We start from the raw sequence: 18,033 nt of genomic DNA, 5'->3' as shown, positions 1-18,033 counted from the left end.
TTTTTACTTTTTTTTACCCAATTGTTTCCAAATTTAGCCGAGCCAATTTATTTAAAAAAAAAATTATTTTATTTGTTACCCAGTTTTCTCCACAATTTATTTTTAAACTTATTTTTGTTGTATTTACCCAATTAACCAACTAAAGCTGTGCCAAGTAACTTTTTAAAACTTTTTTTTAATATTTACCCAATTTCCTCCCCAATTTTAGCCCAATTTGTTTTACCAAATTTTGTCTCCAATTTTAGCTCAGCCAATTTTCAAATAATAGTAATAATACTTTTCAAATAAAAGTTTTGTTCTAATTTTAGCTGAGCCAGTTCATTTTTTACCCAATTTTCGTCCCAATAAAAACATTGTTATATTTATTGTTATTTAAACTTCCTCCCCAATTAAAGCTGAGCCAATTAACCCAGCCTAGATGTTGAGGACGAGCACCTACCTCCTGCGATACATGTGAAGAAAATATAAGAGAAAGAAGGTGAAACCACAGAGTTAAACACGTGAAACAATAAACGACCAATCAAACGACGGCATCGTATCAAAAATTCCAAATTTATATTTCCTTTTCAGTAAGACATTCTTTATGTTATACATCTCCTGTAAATATCTATACATTTAGTTATTCAACATTCACTCAACAGAGAACATTGTACAACAGTGCAGTCAGTGCGATATTCTTTGCAGTTCAAATTAAAAACAACTTTCCAAAAATATACATCTACTGTAGAATATTGTTCTCATAACATCAACTCTAGATTTTATATCAGTAAAAAACAGAAATCTGACGATAAACTGAAGTTTAAGTACAGAACTGACCAAACAAAGTCACCTGGAGGCACATTTAGCTCTAAAAACCTAGAACAGCACAGTTCTCCAACATTTCCAACATCTACTGAGGCAGCAGAACGGTTCGAACAGAGGGATTAAACACACCGAGCCACCGACAGGAGCCACCTTTAACACTGATCTCAGATCAAGCCTTCATAAAAGTGTCCACTGTGGAAAGCCGGTTTCCGCCGGTCATGCTCATTCATACTCATGCAAAACCTTCAGAGTGTGGGTTTAGTACAGAGGCATCAGCCATAACATTAAAACCACCTAACCACTAAAACCTAATAACACCCCCCAGCTCTGACGATCCTGTAAGTCCTGCAAGTTGTGAGGTAGGGTCTACATGAGCATCAATGAAAGCCTTAAGCGCCCATGACCCTTTATGACGTCCTTCATTGCAGCACTTTTAGTAGATGCTGACCACGGCATACCAGAAAAACTCCTGCCTGATGTTCTGGAGATGACCCTCCAGTCATTGTCTAGAACATCACAGTTTGGTTCTGTTTGGTCAAAGTGTCTCAGATTCTCACGCTTGACCATACTTTTGACAGGTGGCACTGGAACCAGATCATCAGTGTTTTTCACCTCACCTGGTTTTAATGTTTTAGCTTTAGGCTAATTTTAGCTTTTAGCCAATTTTCTAATAATAATTCTTTATTTAGTTTCTTTTATTTTGTATATATTGTTATATTTTTGTTAGATTTACCCAATTTCCTCTCCAATTTTAGCTTAGCCAATTCATTTTTAAAATTTATTTACCCAATTTTGTCTCCAATTTAAGCTTTTTCAAATAATAATTCTTTATTTAGTTTCTTTACAATTTTAGCTGATTAATTATCTCTTTTATTTTTTTTTTACTAAATCTTCTCCCTTATTGAAGCTGAGCCAAATATTTTTTTACATTGTTGTCTTCAATTTTAGCTGAGCCATTTTTTTTTATTAATTCTAAACTATTTAAATTCTAAATGAAAACTTATTTTATTTTTTACCTGGTTTTTACCCCAATTCATTTTTACACTTATTTTTGTTAGATTACCCAATTTCCTCTCCAATTTTAGCTGAGGCAATTATTATTATTTATTTTTTTTTTTACCCAATTTTCTTCCCAATAAATAAGAAAAACATTGTTATATCTACACAATTTCCTCCCCAATTAAAGCTGAGCCAATTAACCCAGTCACTCAGTAGGACACCCAGTCACTCAGTAGGACCCCCAGTCACTCAGTAGGACACCCCCAAAGTATATATTATTCACCTCATTTTTAATGTCACGGCTGATTGGTGTAGTTTTTGCAGAAACAGGCTCATCACAGAGGACATCATTCACTCGACTCTCACATCTCTCTAGATCAGTGTAGAAGAGCCGCTGCCTTCGGGACGTAACACGTACAGTACGTCGATACTGCGATACTGAGGTTCTAGAAGCACTTGGATGAGGCACCACAAAAGGAATAACATAGAAGTATTATTTTCATTAAACTCTGCAGGGTTAACAGAGCCACTCTAGTGGGGCTGGAGACCATCAGCAAAACTACTACTCTGAAAGTAACCGTATATTAACAAAATCGAGTTGGTCTGTTCTCGACAGTTTCTGAGGTTGTGCCCATCCTCGCTCGCAACAGCGGCTGCAAAAGGACACTGCTGTTGACCGAGGACAGTAGAATTCTATTTCTATAATCACGTACATAGAATTAGATCTCCATGATTGACTTTGAGCAATTCGAAAACATTTCTCTGATTAACTACAAAGAAACAGAATACAAGTTCTGTGATTAAGTACAAGGATAGAATTCTATTTCTTTGATGAAATAAACAGAATTAGATTTCAATTTAAGTGATTTTATATATGTAGAATTAGAATTCCATGTGTGTTATGCACTAGTTTTATAATTTCATTTATATTACTAGTTTTCATTTTCCAGTCATTAGTTTTACTTTCATTTAAAATTCTTTTTCCATCCTTCTCTAGTTTAAAATTATATTTCTATTATTCATTTGAGTTTAAAATTTAATTTCAATCCTCCACTAGTGTTACATTGCTTACATAAATTACATTGCTATAATTTAAGAGTTTAAAAATTCTATTTTCATCATTCTCTAGTTTTAGAATTATATTTATATAATTCATTTTAGTTAAAAAAATCTTTTCACATCATTCTCTAGTTTTTAAATTATATTTCTATTTTTCATTTGCGTATAAAAGTCAATTTCAATCCTCCACTAGATTTATAACTCTGTTCCTCTAACATATTTGAGTTTAAGAATTCTATTTTCACTGTTCTCTAGTTTTAGAATTATATTCATTTAATTCATTTGAATTGTAGAATTCCATTTTAATCATCCACTAGTTTTTAAATTCTATTCTTATAATGTATTTGAGTTTCCGAATTCTATTTCCATCATTCACCAGTTTTAGGATTCAACATATTTAATTAATCTCTATTTTTGGAATTCCATTTTCATGATCACTAGGGTTAGAATTATATTTCTACAGTTTATCTGAGTTTCAGAATTCCATTTCAACCATTTACTAGCTTTAGAATTCAATTTCCATTATATCACTTTCCCCCCATTCACCAGTCTTAGAAATCCATTTTTACTAGAGTGTTAAAATTCTGTTTGTCGTTAGCGCAGACAAGTAGAATTCAGTAACAGTAGTAATCAGTAACTTCCTAAACTGGAATTCTACAAAAATTCTATTTCTGCAGTTTTTACAGAGCTACAGTTCAGTATCTTACTGGTTTAACAGCAGAAGAGCACTCTGGCCACGGGACAGACTAAGGCTAAATAAGGGCAGCACTGGACAGGACGGGACGGGAGGCGACGCCCTGGCCAGTGGTGCTACGTGAGGTGTAAATTGACCAGCATAGGCCGACCGTGTGCTGATTATTTTTATTTTGTTTTGGACGGTGACGCCCGACTTTGAAGTGCTTAAGGCTTCAACCTCAAGGAATACTCCGGTGTTCCTCTGAAGCGTCTGCTTATTAGCTTCCATTAGCTTCATTAGCCTCTATTATAGGCGTCGTCTGATAATTGAGCATACAATAGAGATTTAGACCAGGTTAGTTGGAAGAACACTGGACTATTCCTTTTCTGATTGGAGGAGGGGGAGGGGGTGTAACAGAGACAGCGGGTAGACCGGTCATCTCCTACAAGGCAAGCAAACCACAGATGCAAGAGCTGAGCAGAGAGTAGCAGAAGGAGGAGTGAAGACCTGCAGAGGTAGATGAGAGAAGCTGTAGGCTACACTACGCAGAGTTGCACTGCCATATGTCCGATCAGCCTTCGCTGGAACAGGACTGACCAGTCACTGTACATCCAAACACACGTACACAGTACGACACAGTACGGGTTTATATATTACTATATCTTAAAGCATTGTGCTTGCACCTAGATACGCCTTACTGTACAGCTTTACAACAGAGCACTGCAAACATCTGTCTACAACACCATAACGAACAGTGTCAATCACTCCAGGTACGAGGGTTCATCTACACACACACACACACACATACACACAGACACTCACACTCACGTTAAAATGCTAAAATATTCATGCTTCTGAGTTCTGATTGGAAAGGCCACACTTGATTGACACGACCACATGACTATGACCAGCCAAAAGGGAATGCATCACTTATACACAGTAGGTCTATCTAAACAAGCTGATCTCGTTTACCAAACCAAGACCAGGAACCAGGCTCACCAAAGGTTATCTGAGAAAATAAACTTCAACAGTTCTTAAGAATCTTCTAAAAAAATGCCCATCATTATGACCGCCCTGCTGAAAACCCCCGCCCTAGCCCAGGTGTGATGGTCAAGGTGCTCTTTCAGAAGATGTCCTAATGTTGTCACCTATTGGTCACACAGCTTGTCTAGTCCATGTAGAGAAGAAGTACTGCCAATAGAATAGGACTCTCTGGAGCAGATAGCAAACATGAACCTATTGACACCATGATGCCTAATAACACCAGGCGTGGGCTAGAGGGGTATAAAGCCCCCCAGCATTGAGGATCTGTGGAGCAGTGGAAGAACTGTGTTCTCTGGAATGATGGATAGTGGAGCTCCATCCAGTACCTTTAGGATGAGTTAGGGATGATGAGGTGGGGTGGTGAGCAATCATCCAACATCCTGACCTCACTGACACTCTTGTCGCTGAATGCAATCAAATCCTCACAGCAATGCTCCTCCATAATCTACTGGAAAGCCTTCTTCCCTGGACAGTAGAGACAGTTACTCCAACAAAAGCAGGAAAAAACCCTTCAATACTCTTGATTTCAGAAGAAACAATGAATGAGCAGGTGTCCCAATACTTTTTTGCGGTTTTACCATGGAAATACTCATCACATGAAGTGAGCAGGTCCAAGTGTGGATGAGGTCCTTTATGAGGAACTTTACTGAGTCTGGCTCCAGCTCTTGCTCTCAAAATCTTTAAAAACTATATCCTTTCCAAGTAAAATTGCCAAGCTGACTTCATTCATTCTGCTGCCTTAAAGTCTTTGCAGCTTCGTTAACCCGCTAGCTATAAACATCGATTCTGCGTTTCCACGGTTTACACTTATCGGACACTGTCCACATCAGCTGTCTAGCAGGAGTGTAAGAGAAAGAGACTGTTTTTAAAGCTCCAACTAAGTCCAAATACTTTCACTTTGCTGTGACTGACGTTGTTGTGCAAACTGCAGGTACAGTAGGTGTGTGTGTGTGTGTGTGTGTGTGTGTGTGTGTGTATGTGTGCATGTACGAAGCCAAAAAAGCTTAAAGGGCTTGCTACTGCATGTGAAAATCAGCTAATATGTGAGTTACACAGTAACTTTAACAGTCAAAAGAATGTAAACTCAAAGTTCTCAAGGTTCTCAAGTCAAACCTCTGAAATGTTCTGCTCCAAGATAACCTTTACTCGGTGCAGCCGACCCCATGTTTATTGCAATGGCAATCCCAATACCTTGTAATGTGGAATGATGCTTAAAAGAGGCAGATGGGAGAGCAGAGCTGATCTGGAAAAGAATAGGCAGGTGCTTTAAATGGTTCTTTGAACGATACCATAGAAGAACCACTTTTGGTTCCATAAAGAAGCATTTCTGTAATAGACCTTCACATACCTTTACCTCAGCAGTTAGTCAGCAGCAGCTGCTCTGAGCTGTAGCTGAGCTAGTTAGCTAAGTAAAGGTTTAAGCTAGCTTAGCAAGTGGCTACAGATCCAAAACCACAAGAAAAAATCTTCAAATTCAGCCTTTCTGTCCGTACAGCAGCAGCCGCTCGGTCATTAGCCACCAGTCGCTCGGGTCATTCTCGTCTAGATGTTAATAAGTGGGCTTTTTGTCAGACAGCCTGACTTAGCTCTGTACTAACCATCTTCTCTCTCCTGATAATGTTCAGATTGATGGTTTAACATTTAATGAATGATTGATTGGTTTTTGGTAATTTTTCGGTTTTAAAATAAAGCTGGATGAGATTTGCATGGAATATTGTATACCCCCATATTATTTTAGAACGATATTTAAAAGAGTGTATCCCGCCCAACTCTAGTTCTATACACTCACACATTTCTATTCCAAACGTGCTTCTTTATAAAAGAACCAAAAGTGTTTTTTCTATCGATAGATTTGCTCAAATAACCGTAATTCTTAAAAGTTTAGATTTCCAATTCAGTGGAAAAACACCATCTTTCACTCTCCCTAACCGTGAGGCCTAGTTCTTTCCCACTCTGTGGGAGACATGCTGTTGTCTTCTCTGGGTCTTTCTTTGAAGCAGTAGTGGACACCTTTTTTTTTTGACTGACGTCACATCATTAGACGCTCAGCATCCTCATCTTGGAGGTTATAAAAGGCAGTGAAAAGATATAAGTGGATAAAATAAGGGAATGCAGTAAGGAGCAACTAAGTGAGCTTAATTTTCTGGATATTGGAGCGAAACCTTCTGAACACTGCGACACTAGACTTTTCCTGTTGTAATATGAAACACTATGTTCTTCTCCTGATGAGGTCTTCTCTAATCCTGCGGACACTATGAGCACTCATTATGGAAGTCTGCGCTGAGGCAGAGCACACAGCCTTGTTAACTCAATGGCCTGCATTATGGCATTATGACATACAGCTGTCTGCTGGCACTGTGTGTGTGTTTGAGCGTCAGATTGCTCCTTCCCCTGGCGCTGGGCTCTCGGCTCTTCCTTCCTTCAGACTGCCAGACTGCTTCTTCTGCTTGATCTTGGACTTCTTTAGCATGTGCACCTACAGGAGGAGAGACGGACGTAAGCAGAAGATCAACAGCAGCCCTGCAGGGAAGCTCCTGTTTCACTGCTACAATGTGGGTTAGTCATGGTTGTGGGTTTGGAAAGGAATTACCTTCGGTCCAGCAGCAGAGATGATGATCTGTCCGGGGGCTTGAATCCACGGCTCCCCGTCCACCTGCACTGGGATGGGCTTGGTTACTGTGATGCGGATGTAGCTGCCCTGGGCGATCCGGATCCCAGAGCGCATCCCACTCTGGACTTGACCCTGAGAGACACATTCAGACAGATCTGAATTTATAACCAGACTCTTTCTTCAACATATTTGATACATTTCCTCAATTATTGCTCAAACTTGAGATGCTACACCATCTTTTAGAATGAGAGAGAGCAGGGGGGAGTGACTCACCATGTGTACCACTCCAGTCACTCCCACAACCTCCAGCATGCCGTCATCTATTCTGGGCTTTTCAAATCGTGCATCATTGTCTGAACCCCACAGATCAGCCCCCGAGCCCCAGCTACAAAGAAAAACACATGTTAGTACACAAGTTATGTATAGACACTATATGGACAAAAGTATTGGGACACCTGCTCATTCACCGTTTCGTTGGAAATCAAGGGTATTAAAAAAGCTTATCCTGCTTTTGTTAGAGGAACTGTCTCTACTGTCCAGAGAAGAAGACTTTGGACTTCCACTGCTCCTCATCTCAATGCTGGGGGGCTTTATACCCCTCTAGCCCATGCCTGGCATTAATAGGCAGCATGGTGCCAATAGGTTCACCATAGGTTGTTAGGATCTGCTCCAGAGAGTCCTATTCTATTGATAGTACTTCTCTACAGGGACTAGACAAGCTGTGTGTGTGCATTTGCACATCTGTGTCAGCAACGGGTGCAGCCTAGTAGCCAAATGGGTTCATTAGAAGGAGTGTTGAGATGGAGGAGCCATGGGAGCCTCACCACAGCCTGACTTTGCACACCTGGTTAGCCCAATGCAGCCCTCACAGAGGAGAGACACAGAGGGTGAGAGGCAGATACTCTGTAAAGGAGGTGACCTGAGCACTGCATTCAGCTGGTGGTTCCTTTAGAAGCCCCACTTGGGCTTCAGCCATCTTTTGAGTGTTGTGTTGGTGTAAATAAAGGTAAATACAGGTGTCGCTGTGGGCAAGCCCCTTCCCCAGGGATGTGTCTCGTGTGTCCACAAACATTTGGACATAAACAATCGATTTCTTAATTTAAACAGTTTGATGAAGCAGGTCTCATGTGACTGCTGGTGTGAGGTATGCAACTGTGCACGTGTTCGTGTTAATGAACGTTCACCTGGGGATGTTGAGGAAGATGAGTCCCTCAATGCTGGGCAGCTCTACTTCCTGCTTGTCCACCTCCAATCTCAAGTCTTTATGGAGGTTTCGAGTGTGGCTCAGCTTCTGCAGGCCAACCTTCACATACACACCCTTGTTATGAAACCTGTAAAACACCAGAAGCAGACATGTATACGCTTAATCCAAACATGCAGACGGACGCAGTGGTGCACAACAGGGGAAAAACAGGGTGTGTTACGATAGTGAGCTACATGTGGAACTATTTATGCAAGGGTTTTCCCTTTATAAGGAAGTCATAATAAACAGTGCTTGTTATGAGAGGCTACTTTACAGCAGTATGTAATGATGTGCTCAGGTGCTTGTTTTGAGGGCTCTCCAGTGCAGTGGTGAGCTGCAATAATCAGAAATCATCTGGTAGTGGTGTGTATGAAGTACCTGTTTACAGGGATTGTTCTGCAGTACAATGCTTAGTTTCTCAACTTGGAGAGCGGTGCTGTTGTGCAGGTAAAGTATGCTCTATGCAGGTGCTTGCTTTAATGGCCTCTCACAATAAGCACCTACTGGTGGTATAGAGGAGGTAGCTGGTAGGGGTACACTGTGTAAAGGGCTGTTATACAGTACACAGCTGCTCTGAGGTATATGGCTGCACAATGCCATGCTTGTGAATCAGTAGTGCAATATTAGCCTCTCTAATGCTGACACACAAAGTTTATCAATGCAAGTGAGACCTCATACCAGAAGCTTTGATAAATTAGGGTAGGAAATGATGTGATTAGAATTCCTATAATTTGCTGTAATCCAATTTAGTTTACTCATTAGTGAAATAGTGCCAGAATGACAAGATCGAAAATATAATTATGTACAGATAAGAAATAAAATACACAGAATTACACTGAAATCAAGATTATGAAAATTAGAATAGAGAATATTATTATTATTATTATTATTATTACTACTAATAATAATAATAATAAATCGTGTATGGTTTTAATATTTAATGTAGAATATGAATGAGGATATGGTAGTAATTTGAGGCATGAATGGGGTATTAATGCACACCTACTCCTTCATTAAAAAAAAAAAAAAGAAGAGTTGATTCTGCTTTTGTTGGAATAACTCTCCATACTGTCCAGGGAAGAGGTCTTTCTATTAGATTTAGAAGAACTGGATGGAGCATCAACCATCATTCCAGAGAACACAGTTCTTCCACTGCTCCACAGCTCATTATTTCCCTCTAGCCCAAAGCTGGCATTATTAGGCAGCATGGTGCCACCAGGTTCATGTTTATCTGCTCCAGAGAGTCCTTTTCTATTGGCAGTACTTCTTCTTTACAGGGACTAGACACTATGTGTATTCGTGCGTGCATTTCCATATCTGTGTCAGCAAAGGGTGCATCGAGGTGTCCACAAACATTTGGACACAGTGTAGTAATAGAACTTGTTGTAGTAGATGCCTAGTACTGCACACTGAGGTACTGACCTGCTGTTGAATTTGCCTGGTTCTTCTTCTCGAGCGTGATGAAAGTCCAGGCTGAGTTCAGCATCAATCCCTAGGCCAAAGTAGTTATTCATCTGGACTATCTACAAAACACACACACACACACACACACACACACACACACACACTTTGAGTCAAAGACAAGCAGATAACTCAAAAGAACATGGGCAGCCAGGGTGTGGGCTCAGGTTGGAGGTACGTGGTACCTTGGGAGGCTCCAGGAAGCCGTTCTGCGTGCCATCCTCGGTCATATCCTGAGCGTCAAATAGAATGGTCCACCGGTCCATCTCCACTTCATCTGCCTCGTCCACAGACACCAGTACGCTGTAGGGATCCTCCCCACTGTAGCCGGCACCCCACCGCAGAACCCGCGCCAGGTCATTACCTAAACGCACACAAACAGGAACCAATAAATAACGAAGGTAAGAACTCTTGGCTCCACAGTGACATCTGTCCAATTATTAATGTCAAATGTAATAATATAAATATTATTTAAACTGTGGGTAAGTCCTTACCTGTGCCTAAAGGGACAATACTAATAGCTGGCTCAGGGCAGGACAGTTTGTGTCTAATAGATTCCAGCACTCCCAGCACCCAGCCCACCGTCCCGTCTCCTCCACACACCAGCATCCGGAAGTGGGGCACCTCCCGAAAAGTGTGCAGCCTGCCAAAAAATAAATAAATAAATAACTAAATCACACAGGGCACAGAGCAGAAGGAAAGTAACAAAGTTAGCAAAGGCATCCTTCAGAAAGTGCCGTCACACGGCAGACACTCGATGATCTCACCCAGGTAATGGCCCTCCACTGGTCAGCTCAAACACCTGATGGGGGTTTAGAAGTTTCCGGAAGCCGTAAAGGATCTCCCTGCCTTTCAGGCCTCCACTTTTAGGATTAACAAAGACCAGCAGGGGAGAGGAGCCTCTGCTCAGTTTGCTTTGCTGTAGGAAATAAATTAGAAGCCCTTTAGAGTCTTTTACATTGCATTACAGTTTCCAAGCTGTCCACAAGAGTGCGCTGTTGCGCTGTCATTTAGTCATTGACTTCTATTACTGCTGAGCAAAGCAGCCCTGGTGTTAATTACACACTAGACCGGAAAGCTGCACAATTTATTGTTTGCAAATCCTTATAACAGTGCTGATATTGCAAAATGCACTATATGTCCAAAACTTTGTGGACACCGCTCCTAATGAATCCATTCAGCTACTTTAAATTGCACCCATTGCTGACACAGATATGGAAATTGGGACACCTGCTTTTTCACTGTTGCTTCCTAAAGATTTTAAGTGACTGGCTTTCTAGAGGAGCACTGCTGTGAGGATTTGATTGCATTCAGTGACAAGAGAGTCAGTAAGCTGCTGGATGATTGATCACCATCCCATCTCATCATTCCCAACTCCTCAGCTCATCCCAAAAAGAACTGGATGGCGCTCCATCATCATCATCATTTTAGAGAATACTGCAATTCCACTGCTCCACAGCTCAATGCTGGGGGGCTTTATACCCTTCTAGCCCATGCCTGGTATTATTAGGCAGCATGGTGCCAATAGGGTCATGATGTGTCTCTCCTCCAGAGAGTCCTAATCTATTGGCAGTACTTCTCTACAGGGACTAGACAAGGTGTGTGTGTGTGCAATGGGTTTAACTCAAAGTAGCAGAATGCATTCTTTAAAAGGGGTGTCCACAAACATTTGGACATATTGTGTAGTTCTCTGAGTGAGTGAGAGAGTGAGTGAGTAAATGGGACACTTGCCATGATTTCAGGGATGACCAGAGAGGTGAGCTGCTTGCCGTTAACGCTGGTGTCCCTGGCCAGCATGTAGATCCTCTCTGCTTCAGAGAAACAGCTAATCTGCAATGCCACCGCACCTGCACCCGCACAACACATCACACACACCTGGTCACACCTGCACAGTGCTCAGCATAACGCTGTGAACATCTCTCGACATTTTACTGACGAAGCAAGATCTGGGATTATCTGGAGTAGGAATGCTAGGAATTCGAGGAGGCGGTGGAGGGCAGCTGCCAGCTCCTTCTCGTGGTTCCTCGTGCAGGGCTTCATGAATGTGTTGCGTTTGGCAAGGCACAACAAGGCGCTCGCTTAGAGACGTACAGCGTGTAGGACAGGCCTCTTCCACTGTAGCACAGTTAACACACACACACGCAGCGGTCTGTTTCTCCTGCTACACACACCATCAGTGAGCGTCAGCAGCACTGCATAGAGTCTAAAGGTCTGTTGTGGAACAATGACTGCCTTCTGAGACAATGCTGCAGCACAGAGGAGCTTCTGTTTCTCTCTCTATCAATCTCTCTCTCTCTCTCTTTCACACACGCAGCACATTATCCTTCCTCCCCAGAGTCCCAGTGTAGGCCAACAGTTGCTATGGAATGTTGCTATGGGTGATGTGATGGGTTTCTTACCTTGTCCAGCATACACATGATTGATGGTGACCAGGTGACCTGCAGAAAGAGAGAAAGAGAGAGAGAGAGAGAGAGAGAGAGAGAGAGGGTTACATATGCATATTGTCTTTTTGTCTACTAGGGTTAAAGTCAGGCATAGATTATTACAAACAGTCAATAACGTAATTATATATATATATATATATATTAATGCAATGATAACGTGATAATAACATTATAGCGTTAACAGACTGAGTACAGTATCTTCTATTCAAACTCTACTGCACTTCATCCAATTAACCAGCACTAATTACTTTTACTAATTACTACTAATTACTTACCAATTATTTTTTTAATTCTAATCGGATCCTGATAACAAAATTTATCACAATATCGCCAACCCTAGCGGACAGCGCTTGGACCCCGATCATTGCCACTTCTGGTGTCAACATTTCTCTGCTACCTGAATATCTGCTGGTGGTCTTCTTGGATGCTAGCAATGATCATGTACACAAACGAATTTCCTCCCAAGACATCAACAGACAAACGTGTGTGTGTGTGTGTGTGTGTGTGTGTGTGTGATATATATATATATACATATATATATTTGTATGTGCTAGAGACAAAGCAAGACTAACTCTTAATAGCCAGGTGTTGCTGGAGAAGCTGTGTGTACTCCTCGGTGTTGAGGTGCAGGGGAAGGCCTCCCAGCAGCAGGTCGACCTGCACTACCCGATTCCTGCTCTCCACGATGTAGAAGCGCGTCTGGTTCATCTGCCGAAGGGAAATCTGAAATACACACACACACACACACATGCAAAACTAGGAACCGAGAAAGAGCAGTTTCAGAACAAACAAAACGATTTTCGATTGCTTGCCTACACAAAATCACACATACACACAAGCACACAAACACACAAACAAATGATTATTACTGTGCTTTCCCAAGAGCTTAGTGTGAATCTGCCTCACAAACCTTCCTGATCTCCCTCAGCTTCTCCAGCAGCAGTTCCTGACCAGCCAGAATCTGTCGCTGCACTGCAGGGCAACACACACACACACCAGATACAGTTCTATTATTCTACAATTAACTGTACATAACACAAGTACTGTGAACTTACTGCCCATGCTTAGCCCATACAATTATAGTTTTTACATATTTTATTTATTTGTATTATGCATTTATACATTTTTATTTAATTCATCTAGAAGGCCAACTACCCTCGCCCTGTTCATGTGAACTCCCTGTATCATTTGCATTGCCCCCAACACAAGGCCAGCTGTGCTCTCTCAGATTCCGGCTGCTGATGGCGAGCAGCATGACCCGGGATCCAACTAGTGATCCTCGGATCATACGGACAGTGCTCCAGCAAGCTTCAGATGTAGCTGATTGTTGAGATTTTTACAGGCCCTGACTATACAAACAGCATGAATGCTCCAAGAAATGCACTCTGCAGTTCTCTAATTCCAGACTCCATCTGTTTCTCTGCCGACTCTGTTAGCCTCCTTTTACCCTGTTCTTCTATGCCAAGGACTCCACAGGACTGGCCACCGCAGAACAGACTGTAGTATTTGGGTGGTGGGTCACTGTGTGTGCTTACCTGTGGAGCTTACGCTACTCCTCAGTTCCGGTCATACTGTATACTGAGATAATAGATCAGAGTTTACTTTAGGAGGAAGAAACAATTACCTTGCTTGCTGCTCATAAAAACTTCCACAAGGTTAAAATCTGCAGGGTTTTCATCCTAAAAACATTAAAACACACACACACACACACACAGACAGCACGTTTTAGTTTTTTGGCAAAAACAAACAACAGTGTTAAAAGTGTTGGAAGACCCAGACATGCTGAAATCTGGGCCACAACAGTCAAAGAAAGACAATTCAGATGAAGGGTGCTCAGACTTTTGCTATTACTTTGTTGTATAGCCCTGTTGTGTGTTGTGTTGATTACAAGGCGAAACCAGAGAATCGCTACCTGTTTGCCAAGCTGAGTTAGCACTTCCTTAAGCACAGAGTCTACTGTACTGCTCTTCCCAACAGTGATGGATATATAGGCCACTCCAGCCCTGCAACCAAAACACAGACATTACATTTAACACCAGCAATTAATACCATCACAACATCAGAACAAACGGGGAAACTTAAGATTGCTCCATGAAAACCTTCGTCTTTTTGAACATATGTAAGCATCTGGACGTTTGATGGATCTTCATTTTCTATGGCTCCATCCGTACCACAACAGATGAGTCTTATAGAATCAGCAGTTCTCTTGGACTGTGTACAGGCCTCAACAGGTACCCTAATGAAGGTCCACTTAGTCGGTCCTGCTGTTTTGGAACTGTTACAGCTGAATAGCACTCAACTCGTTAACTTACTAGGAACTACTTTTCGGCGGAAGGATCTGACCATTCAAGCATATGCAGTATAAAATTCAGGGCATCCTTGATTATCAGAATTATTGATTATCTGCAGTATTAAAGCAGTAGGTCATGTGTTATCAGGAATAGTGTGCCGAATGCTACGGCCCTCGCCTTCAGCTTGTGTCTGTGACCTATTGTGTGTTCTGTGACCTAACGTGTCCTATGGCTTAATTCTAGCATTGGGGTGTACCAACATTTTGCATTTCTATTGATCAGACAAAGGATTTCATGGGCTGACCATGTCTACGCTGGGCTGGGACAGTCTTGTCCCAGTCAAACTGGGACTGAGGAACATAAACTCCACTCGAAATTGGTACACAGTAGGTTCAGATGATTACATTAGAACATTGTGCCGAGCCATCGGACTAATACGAATAGCTGCAATAAAGGCCCCCGCTCTCCTCTTCTGTTTTATTGGAGCGTTATGTAAGAGCATTACTGGTTGACTGTCATTAACAGAAGGCTGGCGTGAGCCTGACTCCGTCACTCCTGTACTCAGCTGTAATGGAGCAGGAGGTATACATCACTTCTTGCATAAGCACTCTTTTACGACACTCCGTACGCCACACTTTAAAGCACACGGACAGAAGAAGCGATGGAGTGCGCTGACGTCATCGCTCTGCATAAACCAAGCAAACAAGCGAAAGCCAGAGCTGGTGGCAATGAGGAGAACGAGGCGGCGAGAGACGTGCTCTTCTTCTCATCAAATATAAATAAATACTTTGCAGGCAGAGCGCTGAGGCGATGGGCTGCCGCTGTAATCCGTAATCCATCAGCCATCCTGCACCTCTCCACGATCAGAGACAACAAAAGGCACTCTGCTGCACCCCGCCGAGCCGCGGTGGCCGCGTCTGTCGCTAGTGTGTCTTTATGTCGCCGTGGCAACAACGTTCACAACAGCATCACACTAGCATCACGCACGAAAGAGCTAAAAGGGTGCTTGATGGCATTTGTATACACTCTTCTATAGTGAGGCAGATCATATAAACAGTTTGGAAATGCTTGTGGTTCGGTTGAGAGGCATATCTACGTCTCTTGAGAGGGTGCTCCAGTCTCCCTTGGGACACAGAGGCGCTGATTCCACCTTTTTACGTCAGTTGTAAACATGAAGTAAAATATATAGAATACAATTCATTTGGAAGACCCAAATGAATTGTACATGCCATCAGCAGCCGGGGTCAGAGAGAGCACAGTTGCCCTTGCTTTATCAGGGGTGGCTTGGTGGCACTCCTGGTGTGTCGCTGGTCAGCACAGGCGTCGGTTGGCTGGTGTATCGGAGCTGGGGAAATCAGTGGCAGTTGGAAAAGAGGCGGTGGCTGGCTTTAGATGTGCTAGAGCTCACATGAACAGGGACTGGGTATCTGGCCTTACAGATTGTGTAGAAAATGGGGTAAAATTATACATATAAATTCTAATATAACAAGAAATAAATAAAAACTGCAGCCTGGACTAGTGAATCTACTGAATTTCTGCTGAGGCTCACAGATGGTAGGGACATGTTCCAGATCACATGTCACAGACCAAAAGTCTCAAACGGGTTTCGTGAACACCTTGAATCCACTGGAACACCTTTAAGATGTGGTAGAACAGGGCATTCGCAGCATGAACGTACACCAGAACCTTAAAGGAATGTTTCTAAGATCTTGTGGAACCCATGCCCTGAAGAACTGGGGCGGTTTAAAGAGCAAAAGGAGGCCCTACCCAGTAATAGTGGTAGACCTACTAATAAATTACAAGGTAAGTGTATTGTGAATGACTAACAGAGGCAGCCTTTCTTCCTGTGGGTTAGTTGAGCGCTTGTGTAGTTAATAGCTGATAGCATGATAGCCTGCTTTAGTTGCTTATCTTTAGCTTATCTTAGTTTCGGGTAAAAACTGTGCACTGTCGTAACCAGTCTCTTATGCTAATCTCAATTTTTCATGTTTATCTAGCTCAACAAAGTGCTCTCTCTATTCCTTGCAGTCTGACCTGATAGCAGTTTGATTTGATCAGCTGTGCCGTCCTCTAGCCCGTCATCAGGGACGTTTTTTGGTAGGATGGTGGTTCTGAATTGGTTTAATACACAGAATGCTTACTGTAACCAGGACTCACACATCTCATAGTGAATAATGTGTATTATGGACATTTCAGACCTTTTTATAACCGTAAATCTGTTTTAAGACTGCAAACAGCTCTGCAGTACAAATATAGATGCTGAATCAGGTGGTGAAGGAAGTGTGACGAGTATAAATAACTCTCAGGGAGACCACAGAGGCCACAGGCTACTGTAAGCTGCAATCTTTCTGCTATAATGTGTAGAGCAATGCTTGCTTAGATTCAAAGTACGCAATACAAGGGATAAATATCTGTTCGTTTACTCATCCACACTGGAATGTCAGAGTTAATCTGAATGTTGGGATTAGAAGCAGCACATTTTCCACTAAACTGACTCAGGTGCTTTTAAATCTATTAGTTTAATGTAGAAGTCTTATATTCTAATCAGCATTAGCTAAACTGTCTGCTTGTATGGCCTGAGGATAATCCCACAGGCAGGAACTAAATGCTCCCTGTGTGACAAGTAGTCCTGCAAAACAGGGAGTTGATGTCTCCCGTTATCTGATTGAATACAGACTCCAAACTCCCTTTTTTATGCAATTTTAGCTGAAAGTGAGGCCCACTCCTTTGCGCTGCTTAATAATCTGTGACCTAGTGTCCCGAAAATATCTCAAATTCCTCTCTACTCTGTATCTCATACACTATATGTATGAGACAAAAGTATTGGGACACCTCATTGTTCACAGTTTCTTCTGAAATCAAGGGCATTAAAAAGAGTTGGAGTAACTGTCTCTACTATCCAGGGAAGAATAAGACTTTCTACTAGATTTTGGAAGAGCATTGCTGTGAGGATTTGATTGCATTCAATGACAAGAGCGTTAGTGAGGTCAGGATGTTGGATGGATGATGATGAGCACCACCCCACCTCATCATTCCCAGCTCCCCATGGTATGGCATGGTGGCATGGTGCCAATAGGTTCATTAATGTTTATCTGCTCCAGAGAGTCCTGTTCTACTGGAAATACTAGACAGGGACTAGACAAGCTGTGTGTGTGTGTGTATGTGTGCGACTGTGCAACTTTAGTACATCCATTAGAAAAGGTGTCCACAAATATTTGGACATAAAGTGTATTTAAAGTGTTTTATGGGTTTTATTATATATATATTTCTTTTTTACATTTTTGTGCCTTGATTGATTTCATCATACTACTGAATTCCACATACAGTTTTATTATAACTTTATTCCTGATGCTAAAGCATCAAAATTATTATTCGTTATTATACATTTTATTGCTTTATTA

At 41.8% G+C, this 18,033-nt stretch overlaps 1 protein-coding gene across 1 annotated transcript in view; it reads right to left on the bottom strand.

Annotated features, from left to right (window-relative positions):
* Positions 1-533: 533 nt before the first annotated feature.
* Positions 534-18,033, bottom strand: part of LOC140573769 (diacylglycerol kinase theta) — a 48,288-nt gene continuing 30,788 nt past the window's right edge. The window contains exons 10-23 of the mRNA XM_072693320.1: positions 14,254-14,344; positions 13,966-14,020; positions 13,252-13,313; positions 12,914-13,064; positions 12,297-12,335; positions 11,629-11,744; positions 10,665-10,816; positions 10,392-10,540; positions 10,083-10,261; positions 9,859-9,959; positions 8,378-8,524; positions 7,467-7,578; positions 7,173-7,325; positions 534-7,058 (exon numbers count right to left, since the gene is read on the bottom strand). Coding sequence (XP_072549421.1) covers positions 6,957-7,058; positions 7,173-7,325; positions 7,467-7,578; positions 8,378-8,524; positions 9,859-9,959; positions 10,083-10,261; positions 10,392-10,540; positions 10,665-10,816; positions 11,629-11,744; positions 12,297-12,335; positions 12,914-13,064; positions 13,252-13,313; positions 13,966-14,020; positions 14,254-14,344 — 1,609 coding nt within the window. The 3' untranslated portion in view covers positions 534-6,956. The remainder of the gene's footprint in view (positions 7,059-7,172; positions 7,326-7,466; positions 7,579-8,377; positions 8,525-9,858; positions 9,960-10,082; positions 10,262-10,391; positions 10,541-10,664; positions 10,817-11,628; positions 11,745-12,296; positions 12,336-12,913; positions 13,065-13,251; positions 13,314-13,965; positions 14,021-14,253; positions 14,345-18,033) is intronic.

The sequence above is a fragment of the Salminus brasiliensis genome, chromosome 12, assembly GCF_030463535.1.
Source record: "Salminus brasiliensis chromosome 12, fSalBra1.hap2, whole genome shotgun sequence".
NCBI classification, from domain to species: domain Eukaryota; kingdom Metazoa; phylum Chordata; class Actinopteri; order Characiformes; family Bryconidae; genus Salminus; species Salminus brasiliensis.
Note: the sequence above shows the minus strand (reverse complement) of the source record. Positions and strands in the feature narration are given on the sequence as shown.